Below are 13,325 nucleotides of genomic sequence, written 5' to 3' on the forward strand. Positions count from 1 at the left end.
TCACCACTGTTTGAGAACCTCCCCTTCCCACTGGACAGTCCTTTAGCTCCTTGCTGGAAGGCAGCTTTCAGAAATGCTTTCTCCAGGGCAGCTTGTCCCGTGTTTAGGGTTGACTCTGTTCTCATTGCAAGGAGGTGACCTAAACACCAACCACTTGTGTGAAAGAGGAGGGGAGGAGTTCGAGGACCCCTTCCAGGCTGACTAATTCGCCCGGGGAACACACCACAGAGCTAATGGGATCATAACATTCGTAAGAGAAATAAATAGCATTAGGAAGGACTAACGTTTTCTCACCTGACTACTGCCAAGCCTTTGTGCTAAATTTTTGCCCAAAGATTGCTGATGACCCTTCAGTTGTGCATCCCTCCTCAAGTGTGCACTGACTGTAGATCAGACCACACTCCTTGACTGGGTGTGATTTTCATTTCTTATTACACAGACAGCTATGCAACTTTTGTATTCTACAGTGTATCACATTACATAGAAACATTTAATAAAATAAGAGCATAACATACATGGCAGAGGACACAGTAGACTGTAAGAAGGAAAAAGTGAAGAGTTTGAGCTGCAGAAACAGGCTGCCAAGGGCTAAAGCCTAAGTTACCCAGTTACCGGCAGATAACCTGTATTCGTCAGCTTGTGCCGTTGTAACAAAAACACCGTAGGCTTGGTGACTTAAACAACAGATACGTATTTTCTGACAGCTCTGGAAGCCGGAAGTCCCTGATGAAGGTCGTGGCAGACTCTGATCCTGGTGGAGCCTCTTTTCCTGCCTCTCTCGCTCTGCTGTCCTCTCGCTGCGGCCTCACAGGGCAGAGAATGAGCGAGCTCTCTCGGTGTCCCCTCTTCCAAAGACGCTAATCCTCTGAGATCGAGGCCCCACCCGGCTAACCTCCTCTAACCTTACTGACTTCCTTAGGGAAGTTAGCAACAGTTAGGGCTTCACCATGCGAATCTGGAGGGAGAAGCAGGTCAGTCCATAGCACAATCTTAGGCGAGGAGCGTCGGCTTCCTGCAGCAGGTGTGGCGTCTGTAAGACGGGACAATATAAATGCGTGCCTCGTGGGGCTCTTGGGAGGACGTGATACACCCATATAAGACAGCACTCGGGGCAGGGTCCAGCACAGAGAGCGGGCACTGCAGAGATACGAGCTATTATGATTCTGAAGGCACAGCACATTTGATGGGGTCCCTGTTATAATGGCTAATCATCAGTCCTTCGCTGCTCTATGTGAACCAACCGCGGGACTAAACACGGTGTGGACTGCCCTCTGGCTATCTTCACATGCGAGCGGTGAGGACGGACCTGCTGCCACCCCTCACCCCTCACCTCCACCCCTCACCCCTATAGAATGGGGGCCGAAGCTATGCCCACAGCTGGTGTGAGTCAGGACAGAGGGCTACTCTGTTTCACCCCCAGGGACTAGACCCCCAGCAGCTCCTCAGAAACGTAGGTCACTAGGGGACACTGGGCCGTAAGTGTGAGGAGAAAACTACCAAGTCCAGCCCCGAGAGCCAGATCCCTCGACTTCCACGCTGGTCACATTTGGGGGCAGGTCATTCTCTGCTGGGGCTGTCCTGTGCCCTGCACGATGGTCAGCAGCGTCTCTGGTCTCTGCTCCCTGGGCACCAGCAGCAGCCCCCTGGCCCTGAGTTGTGACCCTTAGAAATGTCTCCCGGAGGGCAATAAGGTCCTTGTTTGGAAGAGTGGGGCTGGCAGCCACGGTGCCCTGCACACCCATTCTCAGGGAAGGGCGGCTGGAGGCCCAGGTTCTCCAGCATTTGCAGGCTGACAGCACAAAGGACCACAAAGATGGCCCTGGCAAGACTGGGGGGCGTTTCAGATGCCTGAGCGGATGGTGATTATGGGGCCCGAAGACAGAGGCCCTTCCTCCATCTGAGAATCCGTGTTCTGTGTGTCAGGTTAGGCAACATCTGGGGGAGAATCCCTGGCCCAGGGGAAGCTTCGGCACTCCGAAGTGTCTAAACCAGCGGCCCTGGCTGTCACAGAGATCACTTGGAGATCTTGAAAACATCCTGGTGCCACGGGCTCCAGCCTGGAAAATCTGAGGGCTTTTCAGCTGGGGCCCGGGCACGGGGATTTAAGTCCACCCCTCCTGTGTCTCCTGCACCCACTGATTGTGGCCTCAAGGACACAGCAGAGGTGAAGAACTAAAAGGACTTTCTATCCCAACGACCCCTCGCAAAGACTGACCCCACGTTCTCAAAATGCTAAGGGCTCCAACATGAGTCCAATTTCAAAAACAAAACGCCCCACCATATGGCCTGGCTGGTGTTTAATGTCAGAATAAGTCATTAAAAACAAAACAACTCACACCACTGGTTCACGAAAGAAAGGGCATTACCTTCAAATGTGTTTTTGTTTTTTTCCCTTTTTTGTTTTTTTGTTTTGTTTTGTTTTCCAAATAAAAACTGGTTCTTTCACATGAATACAGCTTTCTTGATGAAAAAACTCCTGATCTGATTAATTTTTCACATTTGTTGGACACCAGAGAAAACCCCAGCCCAGAAAGGAATTGCTGTCTAAACCATCTTGAGCCTCAGTTTTGCTATCCATTAAGTGGGGGTAAAGAGGCCTCGCCTCCCAGAGTCCTGGAGCGGGGTTATAGGGAGCTCAGCGCATCCTACTTTCCTCGTGGTGGTGGGGGGAGGGAGGGTGTGCTTTCCCGGTTTTTGCATGAAAGTCCTGTGCCCCCGGACACCTTCTTTCCCAGGACGTCCTGGACGGACGCTCACCATCATGGTACTCTCTGTGTGTGCCTGAGTATGAGACTGCCCTGTGCCTTTACGAAAAATACAGATCCAGGGCTCCAACCCGACTTTTTGGTGAGAGAATGTTGAGAATCAGAGGTGGTGCCGGTTCCTTAGCTGAATCCCACGATCAGGGAGCTTTGAGGGAAGCTGCCTGCAGATCCGCATGGATGTAATGGTGATAACTGTAACCATGGCTTCCACGGACGCGGCGCGCACGGTGAGCCACACTGTCTTCCCCACACCTCGCATAGAATAACTCATTCAATTCTTGCAACAACCTCTTAAGGTGAGTCCTAATGTCATCCCCATTTTAAAAAAAAAATTTTTAAAGATTTTATTTATTTGAGAGAGAGAGAGAACGTAAGTGGGGAGGAGGGGGAGGGGCAGAGGAAGAAGCAGACCCTCCACTTAGCAGGAAGCCTGATGCTGGGGGTTCATCCCAGAACCCTAAGATCATACCCTGAACTGAAGGCAGACGCTTGAGAGACTGAGCCACCCAGGTACCCCTGATATCCCCATTTTACAGAAGAGGAAGCTGAGGCCCATCGAGCCTCAGTAACTTGCCCTGGATCACTCCCATCCTTATCCTATGTGCTACGTGGCTCTTTACCTAGAGCGTTCAGCACTGGGCTGGCACAGGGCTGGCTCTCCCTACACATCAGATGTGATTATCATGATTGTTTTATTAGCTGTACTATCTTTTTTTTTTTTCCAAGATGTATCGATTGATTGATTTGAGAGAGGGTGAACAGAAGGAACACAAGCAGGGGGAGTGGGAGAGGGAGAAGCAGGCTCTCCGCTGAGCAGGGAGCCCCAGGCTGGTCTTGATCCCGGACCCTGGATCATGACCTGAGCTGAAGGCAGAGGTTTAACCCACTGAGCCACCCAGGCACCCCTAGCTGTTCTATCTTTAGGGCAGGGGAGGACTTGCCATGCTCGAGCCAGCTTTTAACAGAAGGCGTAATTGCTAAATGTGAAATTGTTCCCCTTGCCCTGCCAAAAGTCTGACCCCGCCTTGGAAACGGACTGTGTTCATTTCTGCTGCTACTGACGATGGCCAATAGGTGGCAGGAACCTTTGGTGTTTGTCCCTGGAAATCCTCTTTACAAAAACTGAAGGAAGAGCGGGAACAATTTGACAACACCTGTGTTGTGACTGTGGGTGGGAAGCAGTAGCATCCGAACCCAGGTTCTCTTTCTGCAAAAGACGGCGAACGCACTGTCCTTCTTTCCATCCACCTGGCCCTGAACCTGCGAAGAGCCTGCTTCAAATGCTACTTCAAATGCGCCACTATCAGGAAAAGGGAGCCCCAGCTCCTTGGGAGGAAACATTCTCCGGCCTACTCACATCATGACCTCAGACATTTTGTGCAAGTGGCCCCCAGATTGGACTGAATCTGCATTGAATAAGAACTTGAAAAAAAATTTGCCAACCCCTTGGTGTCTCATTTGTAATTTTGTTAAAAGCTGGGCTCAGGTGGTGACATAATCTGCGTGTCTATCCTTGTGCGTGGCTTTGGTCAAGGCATCTCACCCACCCACTGACCTCAGTTTCCTTGTCCGTAAAATCGGAATAATGATACGACTGCCTTACTGGTTTGCTGCAAGCAGTCGACAAGTTTGTTTTAAGTAAAGCCCTTTGAATAGCTGCTCAACACATGGCAATCACTCACCAATTTTGTTGTTGTTGTTCCTATTTTGTCGTGCCTGGAGTTGTTAGAGGTGTCATCTTAATTTTTATACACAGCGGGTTCAAATCCTGGTCAGTCTAACTACCGCCAACACTTTGTCTCTCAGCTCCCTGAAACCCTTTCTTTGCAAACTAGGTTTATATCGCTCAGAGTGATCTCCAGCAGCGATTGATAAACATTCTGGAAAAGGCTAGATAGTGAATATCGTAGGCTTTATAGACCGTGTAATCTCTGCTGGGACTATGCAACTCTGCCTTTGTGGCGCGAAAGCAGCCCCCTGTTGACGAGACGCGAATTGAGTGGGCGTGGCTGTCTCCGGATAGAATCCACGGATAGGTACGGACATTTGGAGTGCGTGTAAACTTCCCGTGTCACAATCCGTGGTTCTTCCTCTGATTTTTTTCCAACCTTTGATAAATATACAGCCTGTTCTTAGCTCTCCGGCCACACTGAACTAGGCAGTGGACTGGATTTGGCCCACAGCTGTTGCTCACTCACCCCAGTCTTGAGGATTCAATGTGATGGGCACGGTGTCCCGTTTATATGGAAGTGGTGGTCTCTTGTAACTACGCATGGCATGGATTTTGTAAGTAGGAAGCCTTGCAAATTCACTAAAGTCCTGTATGTGTTAGCAGGTGCTCAGATATTGTTATCGATCAAATCCCCCCAAGAGAGTATTTCGTGAGACCTATAACCCTGTTTTGGCCTCTGAAGTTTCCGATAACTCAGTGTGTCTATTACGAGGGCATGAAACCTCATACCCTGTGGGCCAGAACTCCATGGGAGTCCTTAGAGATGCATGGATGGCTTTCAACCAGAAATCAAAAGTGCTGGCTTGTATTCTGAAAGCTCCCAGAGCTGAAGAGTCCGGCCGTTCCCCAAACATACATTATTTGTATGTGTGAAAAAGAAACTTTTAGGTCTCAAGGCAGCAGGTCTCTGGGATGTCTGAAAGCGCCCTACTTCTGAGACCAGGCATCCTCTGGGTCAAACCCTCACTCTGCATTTCCTGGATGTCTCTCCTGGGTGAGTTTTGGGAACCTAATTCCCTCCTCTCAAAGGGGAGGTAGTAATAGGCAGAACATTCCAGGGATCAGGAGCCCAAGCAGCCTGTTTGAATCTTGCCTCTGCCATCACTACGGGGATGACCTTTGGAAAGTGATTCGGCCTCAGCTTCCTCATATCTAGAACGAGGTGATGGGAACACCCGTTTCACAGGGGTGCTGTGGGACTCAGGAAACCGACTCCGGGAGCGTGCTTGGGGACTCAGTGCTGGGACTGAGGACGTGCTACATAATTGTTGACTTTGATCATTATTATTAAAACAAGGCTCTCGAGAGGCTCAGTAATGATGTGGGCACATGCCTAGCTGCGGGAGGGGGGTAGGGTAAGCTATCAATGATTACCCCCTCCTCCCACCACTAACGGATCATTAGACCTGATGAATGGAAACGCCGCATTGAGAACAGAAGAGCCAATGGCAGGGAAAGAGACAGTCGCGGCCTCATGATGCTCACAGCGTATCGGGGAAGGGACACAGAAGCTAAATGTTCTGTTTTGCCTTCCCAGTCTGGATTCATTGTTCCTTCAACCCAGATCCATCCACCCTACCTACCTACCCCTAGCCCGGCCCCTGTTATATCACGGATTTACTTAGGCTCATTGCATGAAATCCTTGTGTTTGGTTTAACTAGCACTTAGATATCACTTATACCGAGCCGGATGTTGTTCTTACCGCTTTCCTTACCACACTACCACAAGCATTCATCACTGAGCCCATGTAGCAGGCCTGTGAGGCACAGAGAGCCTCATTAACTTGCGCAAAGACACACAGCAAGGAGAAGCAGAGGGAGGGGTCAAGGCCAGGTTGTCTTGCCCAGGCTCTGTGCTCCTAACCACTGTACCATGCTGAGGTGAACTATCAAAAATGGCCTTAGCCGATGGACTTACTACCTACCCACCAGACTTTATAGCCAACCCACCACACTTTAGCTCTATATTTAATTATAAATATATCATTACAAGTACCTCTAAGTGCTATGAGAAACAAAAGCAAACAAACAAAAAGCCAGCGCCACGAGGAGTTTTAACAAGGGGTCTTTAGTTGGACAATCAGAGAATACTAAAAATTATAAATATTATTTTAATTATCTACCTTCTAACATTTCCTTGATACGATAGCTGTGCTGGGCTAAAAGAGAAAAAAAAAGTTACCTATACTGAATATGTTTTTCATGATGAAAACGATTTCCTCCCAGCAGCTGAAAACTGGGCTTGCATTGGACTTAAACTTTACTGAATACAGGAGTCCCAAACCTTTCCTCATGCCCCAAAATAAATAGGAGCAATTGAGTTAACTTGGGCTTGCGGTCATACACCCACAGTAACCGGCCTGTTCCCGACACTTAGCTTCATAGGCAGGAATAAGATTCTTGTTTTAATTCTTCCCTTTCTCCCTTTTTCTCCGTTGCAGGAACAATGGGTAACCAAATGAGTGTCCCGCAAAGAGCTGAAGACCAAGAGAACGAACAGGAGGCAGAAGCTAACAAGGTAGTGTAGTTAGGGTCACGGGGTCATTCGCGACTGACCAGCAGCTAGATTTGGGGGTGACCGCAGAGTGAATGGCCTGTTCGGTGCTCATCACACAGACATTACTGACGATGAGCTGCTGTTCCCAGGGATTCCTCTGTTGTAGTCAAAGCTCCAGCATCCATCCAGGAGCTTGTTAAAGATGCAGGCTCCAAGGCCTCGCCTAAGACTTCCCGAATCCCAAATTACAAGGCTGGGAGTCTATGCAACCTGCGTCTTCAAGGACCTCCCAGGTGCGTCGTAGGGGGGCCAGTTTGGTCCCGACCACCAGGTGGTTCTCAGCTGTGGGTGACTTTGCATGCCATCCCCCACCCCACCTTCCCCGCTCCACCAGGGGCACGTGGCAGTGTCTGGAGACATTCTGGATTGTCACACCTCAGAGCTCCTGATCTAGCGGGTAGAGTCCAGAGATGCTGCTAAGCAGTGCACAGGGCAGCCCCCAGAACAGGGCATGATCTGGCCCCCAGCATCAGTGGTGCTGAGGATGGGAAACCCCAGGTTCGGGCCAGCAGCTCACAGCCTCGGCTCCACATCGGGATCCCTGGCCGGAGTAGCACCATAGACCAGTTAGACCAGAATGAGCATGGCAGTGAGGCCAGGCAGCGGTGTCTTCAGTGCAGCGGGCGGGGGGTTCTACCGGTTTAGGAACGCTTCTAGGAGACTGCGCTGGAGGGCTGAGGCTGGGGACACCCCAGCGCCGCTCCTTAGATCTCCTACCACCAAGCTGCGAGAGCCTACACTTCTGCAGTCCATTCCATTAAAGACTGGGAGCCCCGTCCGTGATCATGGAAGCCCCCGTAGGAGGTTTACAACCACCTATGAACTAATATCGACCGTATCAATGGAGAATTCCTGCCCAGAATAGAAGGCTGGGTTTGAAGAAATGGGCTCAGAACTCCAGTGCCTGCAGAGTGGGTGTCCAGCCTGAGTGCTGAGTCCATCGTCTGGGGAGCTTTGCAGACAGACTCCCGCTGCCTGGTCCCACCTGAGACGCAACAGAGACGCAGCCTGGAGGGTGGGGTGGCTCGGGCTTCAGCAGTCCCTCAAGCTCCCAAGTGACTCCTCATCTTGGAGCCTCTGGCCTCCGGGGGCTTTTCGGGGGGCAGTGACAGAAGGGAGGGAAGCAGGCGGCAGTTACCTTCGGGGGACCGGAGACCAAGGGTCCATGGGCAAATGGTGGGCTCTGGATGACAGAAACCAACCAGATGTTCCCAGTCGGGTTTGTCATCAGCGGTTGGAAAACAGGGTTCATGAACTCTCCTGCTTTTTAAACACCGGCAATTGATTCCCAAAGACTTGAAAATAAAAACTCTGTGAGCCAAAGAAATCAAATTGGCACACCCAGGACTGCCCCAAAGGGGATGCGGGTCATGAGCTCGGGACCAAACAGTCGCACAGGTTAGAAGAGTCCTTGTGGTGATTTCTTGGGAGGGTTAATGGTAGATGCAAGAACGCAGGCTTATTTGAAACCCTTAAGACCATTATAAAAACCTAAAAAGAAGAAAAGCTTTCTGTGTCCCTCCCACAAGGCTCCCGCCTTCAGGAGTGCCATCAGACTGTGGTTTTCTCTCTGGGCGTTTATTCACAGATACTACCCTACCGATGCTATTCACAAAATACGACATGGTGTGCAGAGTACTTAGCACATAATCAATATCCAATTAGTGTCAGCTATTGGTGGTATCATTTAGATGCCCTTGTTACTAAAATAGCATTATGTAACAGACGTTTCCTCTCTGGAACATTTTTCTTTCTGTGTGAATATGTACATACGTACATACGCGCATATATATATATATATATATATATATATATATATGCATGCTTCTTAAATTTCTGCAGCAAATGTCAAGAATAGAAACAATCAGGGCAGGAAATTGGAACAAAGGTTCCAGCAGTGAGGAGGGAGGGGGGGTGTGGAGCAGAATGAAAGCCACGGAGAACTTCCTGTATTTGACAAGTTTGTTGACTAAGGGCTGGGCTGAGGACAACGCCGTGTTTTCGGGAGGGTGGCATGTGGTTAACCTGCCGGGACTCGGGGATTGGCGTGTCCAATTCTCTCTCCCCACTGATGAGGCGAGCGTCCCTGTCAGCGGGGCGTCTCACTGTGCCATGGGGTCCGTCCTGCCTGTGTTCGTGGGGCTCCCTGAGATGAATGGTTTCCTCAGTTCCCTGAGGCATGATGGGAAGCTGGGTAGTTTCCAGAAACACAGCCTTTACGTTTAATTTGGTGATGTACCCTGTGGCCTTGAGGTTCTTCCCTGAGTTCTGATTTTCCCCAAACACCTGACTATGAATTGCCGCATATTCTGTTGCAGGGGGCGCCCGAGTGTGAGTGTGGTCCAAACGGGACGCCGGTGATGATATCGACCTGTGACATTCCATGCTATGACGAAGGTCAGTGCCACGCTGGGGAAGTGGGCTGTTCCTCGGGGGGTGGGGAAGGGTCTGCTGATCCCGCGTATGGTGAAAAGAGAACGCAAGGCTCGAAGCCACGGGCTCGCTTTGAAAACGTTAGTGTTAGTGTCCTGGGGCCACTGGGACAGTGTCACAGACGGGGCGGCTTACACAGCAGAAATGTGTTGTCTCAGAGTGCTGGAGGCCACAGGTCTTTTCTTTGGACTATATTCAGCTGTATTAAAAAGGAAAACCACAGACACAGAAGTGAAGGTACAGACCATGAGCCAGTGGGGCAGTGGGTAGGTAGGAGAGAAAAGCACCTTCTGGGTTCTTCTGAGCATCGCAAGCAGGAACCTGTTCTTTGCCTCTGTCCGAGCTCCCAGGAGGTGTTCCGTGGCTTCCAGATGCTGTCCTCTCTGTGCACGTCTGTCTGCGTGTCGCATGCCCCTTCTATAAGGACATAGTCATATTGGGTTGGTGTCCATCCTAACTGACCTCATCCTAACGTGGTCATTGGCAAAGACCCTGTTTCCAAATGAAGTCACAGGCACCGGGGGTTACATTTCAACTCTGAGCAGCACCCGTTGCTTCTGAGTTGTAACCGCCGGAAGACGGCGAGATCTCCAGCAGGTAAGACAAAAGCAAAAGAGTGAAACACTAAGAGGTTGGCATTTGGAGTTGGACAGACTGAGGTTAAAGTCCCTGCTCTGTGGGGTGCCTGGGTGGCTCAGGCGGTTAAGCGTCTGCCTTCTGCTAAGGTCATGATCTCAGGGTCTGGGATGGAGCCACATGCCGGGCTCCCTGCTCACACAATTCCCGAGAGGATTAAAGGAGCCTGTCTATCAAACATCTACACATTACCCAGCACTCAGGAACTCCACAGAAACTGGTGAAGTAGACAAGGAAACAGAATCTTCCCTACACAAGGCCAGTTTTAAAATGGGATGATACTCTTATCTATTTCATTTTGTCCTGCATTAGAAGACTATAAATTCAGTGCATCAAAAGTGGCTAAGTTCTACTTTGCAGAGGACATGTATATAAACTTCTATAAGAAGAAGAAGCGGTCAGGAGTAACTCTGGAATCCACCTGCTGGCTTTCCACCTACCAGCTGGGTGTCCTTAAACAAGTTACTTAAGCTCTCTGGACCTCATTCTCCTTGTCTGTAAAGTGGGATAACAATAGTGCCTACAACAGAAGTATCAGATTTTTTAAAAAAGATTTTATTTATTTATTTGACAGAGAGAGATCACAAGTAGGCAGAGAGGTGGGGGGGAAGAAGCAGGTTCCCCACCGAGCAGAGAGCCCAGGACCCTGGGATCTGACCTGAGCCTAAGGCAGAGGCTTTAACCCACTGAGCCACCCAGGCACCCCATAAGTATCAGATTTAATAAAACACCTATTTCAGTGCCTGCCATATAGTAAGTGCTCCATGTATCAGCTGTCATTATTCTTTTATGATTACAGATGCTGTCATTCGCATGTAAGTTTCTGGGTTTCAGTTTCTTCTTCTGAGCAATGAGGAAATGAGTCCTATTATTGGTTCTAGAGGTTTTAGAACACCCTAATGTTAGGGGAAAACTCCTTTCTTTACATTCTACTACACACACCACACTGGACACCAAATGTGTGGGCTTTCCATACCAAGCAATTCTGTGATGCTTCTGGGTGTCCTCCATCTCAATGGAGTTCTGACTCTGTCGACCTACAGGTAACATCAGCCCCCACAGGCTGAAGCCTCAGTCCCCGAAGACTGCTTCCCGCTTTTACACACGCGGTGGGTGCTCTGCTTACGTGCACAAATCAGAGATCCCAGGAGCCCCCTCCCCCCCCTTCAGTCATTTGCTAGAATGGCTCACAGACCTCGGGAGAACAGCTGACTTACTAGATGGCCAGTTCATTATAAAAGGACACAACTCAGCCACAGTCAGAGGGAAGGGAGGCATAGGGCAACATAGGGCAATGTAGGAGGGCTTCTTGGTGGTGGTGGGGGGGGGGCAAGTGGATACCAAGCTTCCATGGCCCAGCCTGGCACCCCACTGTCCCTGCAGCCAGCTCTCTGAACCCTGTACTGTAGGAGTTTTTGTGCATGCTCTATTACACAGGCATGATTGATTAAGTCATTGGCCATCGGTGATGGAACTCAATATCCAGCCACTCTCACCTCCCCAGAGATGGGGGATGGGGCTGAAAGTTCCAACCCTCTAATCACAAGCCTGGTTCCCCTGGCAACCTGGGCCCCCATCCTTAGGGGCTTTCCAAAGTCACCTCATTAACATAAACTCCGAGGTAGTTAAAAGGGGCTGGCTTGTTATGAATAACAAAAGACATCTTCATGGCTCTTATCATTTATATGATAAGTTTTAGGCAGCCTGTGCCAGGAATGGGAACGAAGACCAAATAGGTATTTCTTTTCTATATCACAGTATCATTCCTGAGGAGTTTATTAATAGCTTAGATGGCAGGGCCCTTCCCATAGGTTCTACCTACAATAAGCTAAGGTGGGGAGCCTTCTGGAGGATTCTGACACACCGCCGGGACTGGCAATCACTGGACGAGAAAAGGCCCCAAGTTTTCCTCCCTTTAAACCCTGTGGGTCAAACTTACATTTGAGGTACACCAAATGGGTGTATTTACAGCAGCAGCCTTTGATGATGGGGTAAAAGCTGGCCATTGAGATGCACAGGCTTTGAAATGAGAATCATACCATTTATATAATTTACAAACTGTAGATGTTTGTTCTCAGGAAATTGAGAGGTATTGAGAATGTAATATGCCTCTTTCTCTATCATAATTATACGATCATTCCCCTATTTGTAGGATAGGGCACAAGGGCAAGGAGTGTGTAGGAAGAACAAAAGCACGGAGGGGTGGGAATTGAGAAAGGTCCCTCCTGTCTCCCTCCCTTGATCCCTCTCGCCTGCCTTTTCTGCATCTATATAGATATATCTATATACATATATACACACACACACATACACACAGACACAATTAATAAATTATATATATATGGAAGGAATTCCTAAACGGAGGAAAACAGGTTACAGGAAAACAGGACGACAGTCTGGAATAGCATATTGCTGTTTGAATACCGAGGCATGACAAGGGAAGCAGAGAATCGCATTTTGGTGAGTCATGGGTTCCCTGCATTTAGCTCTAGTCCCCCACAGCCTTGCTTTCAACTTATCTGGCACCCGCTGGAGAATCTGTAAAGAGTTTAGATTAATCCTCTGAGGTCAGAATTCTGCCTGTCATTCACTGACAACTTGAGTCCTATGCAACTCGTTTCGGAGAGATTATCCCATTTAATGAGGAAGGCAGCCTATTATTACCATCTTGCTGTTTTTTTCCCAGATTATTAACTAAGTTATAATATCCAATGCAGTTTTTAAGGGGATATAAAAGTAGGATTCTTTGGGCTTTTTTTGATTCTTTTGGCAGAAGTCTCTGGCCAAATCTTTTGATACACATCTGTGTCCGTCTCTGGTGGGGTATATATACACATATGCCCATAGAGAAAAGTCACCAGAGAAAGAGAGAAGTGGGATTCTGGATGACTGTGTTCCTTCTTTTTATCTACATTTTCCCTATGACGATTCAACAGTTCATCACCCTGCAGGAACGTTTCCTGGGGGGACTTATTAAGAAGCAGGGATAGCAGTAGGAAGGAAGGGTAAGAAGCCAGGATGCGGGATTCGAACTATGGCTCTGTCCTGTGAGCTTCTGGAAGTTTCTGGGCCTCTGTCCTTTCATTTGCAAAATGGGAACAATATTCATTCCTGGTAGAACTAAGCTTCTAAGATCATCATGAGGCTGAAATGAGTTGATACATGTGGAATACTTAGAAGAGTGCCTGGTAGGTGGTAAACA

General features: G+C 49.1%; 1 protein-coding gene across 13 annotated transcripts in view; it reads left to right on the forward strand.

Annotated features, from left to right (window-relative positions):
* Window positions 1–13,325, forward strand: part of BCAS1 (brain enriched myelin associated protein 1) — a 93,355-nt gene that overhangs the window by 2,981 nt on the left and 77,049 nt on the right. For all 13 annotated transcript variants that reach the window (XM_045082069.1, XM_045082060.1, XM_045082061.1 and 10 more), the window contains exons 2-3: window positions 6,939–7,015; window positions 9,373–9,451. In XM_045082069.1, coding sequence (XP_044938004.1) covers window positions 6,944–7,015; window positions 9,373–9,451 — 151 coding nt within the window. In that variant the 5' untranslated portion in view covers window positions 6,939–6,943. The remainder of the gene's footprint in view (window positions 1–6,938; window positions 7,016–9,372; window positions 9,452–13,325) is intronic.

This window comes from Mustela putorius, unplaced genomic scaffold (assembly GCF_011764305.1).
Source record: "Mustela putorius furo isolate JIRA1106 unplaced genomic scaffold, ASM1176430v1.1 tig00000592_pilon_pilon_pilon, whole genome shotgun sequence".
NCBI lineage: Eukaryota > Metazoa > Chordata > Mammalia > Carnivora > Mustelidae > Mustela > Mustela putorius.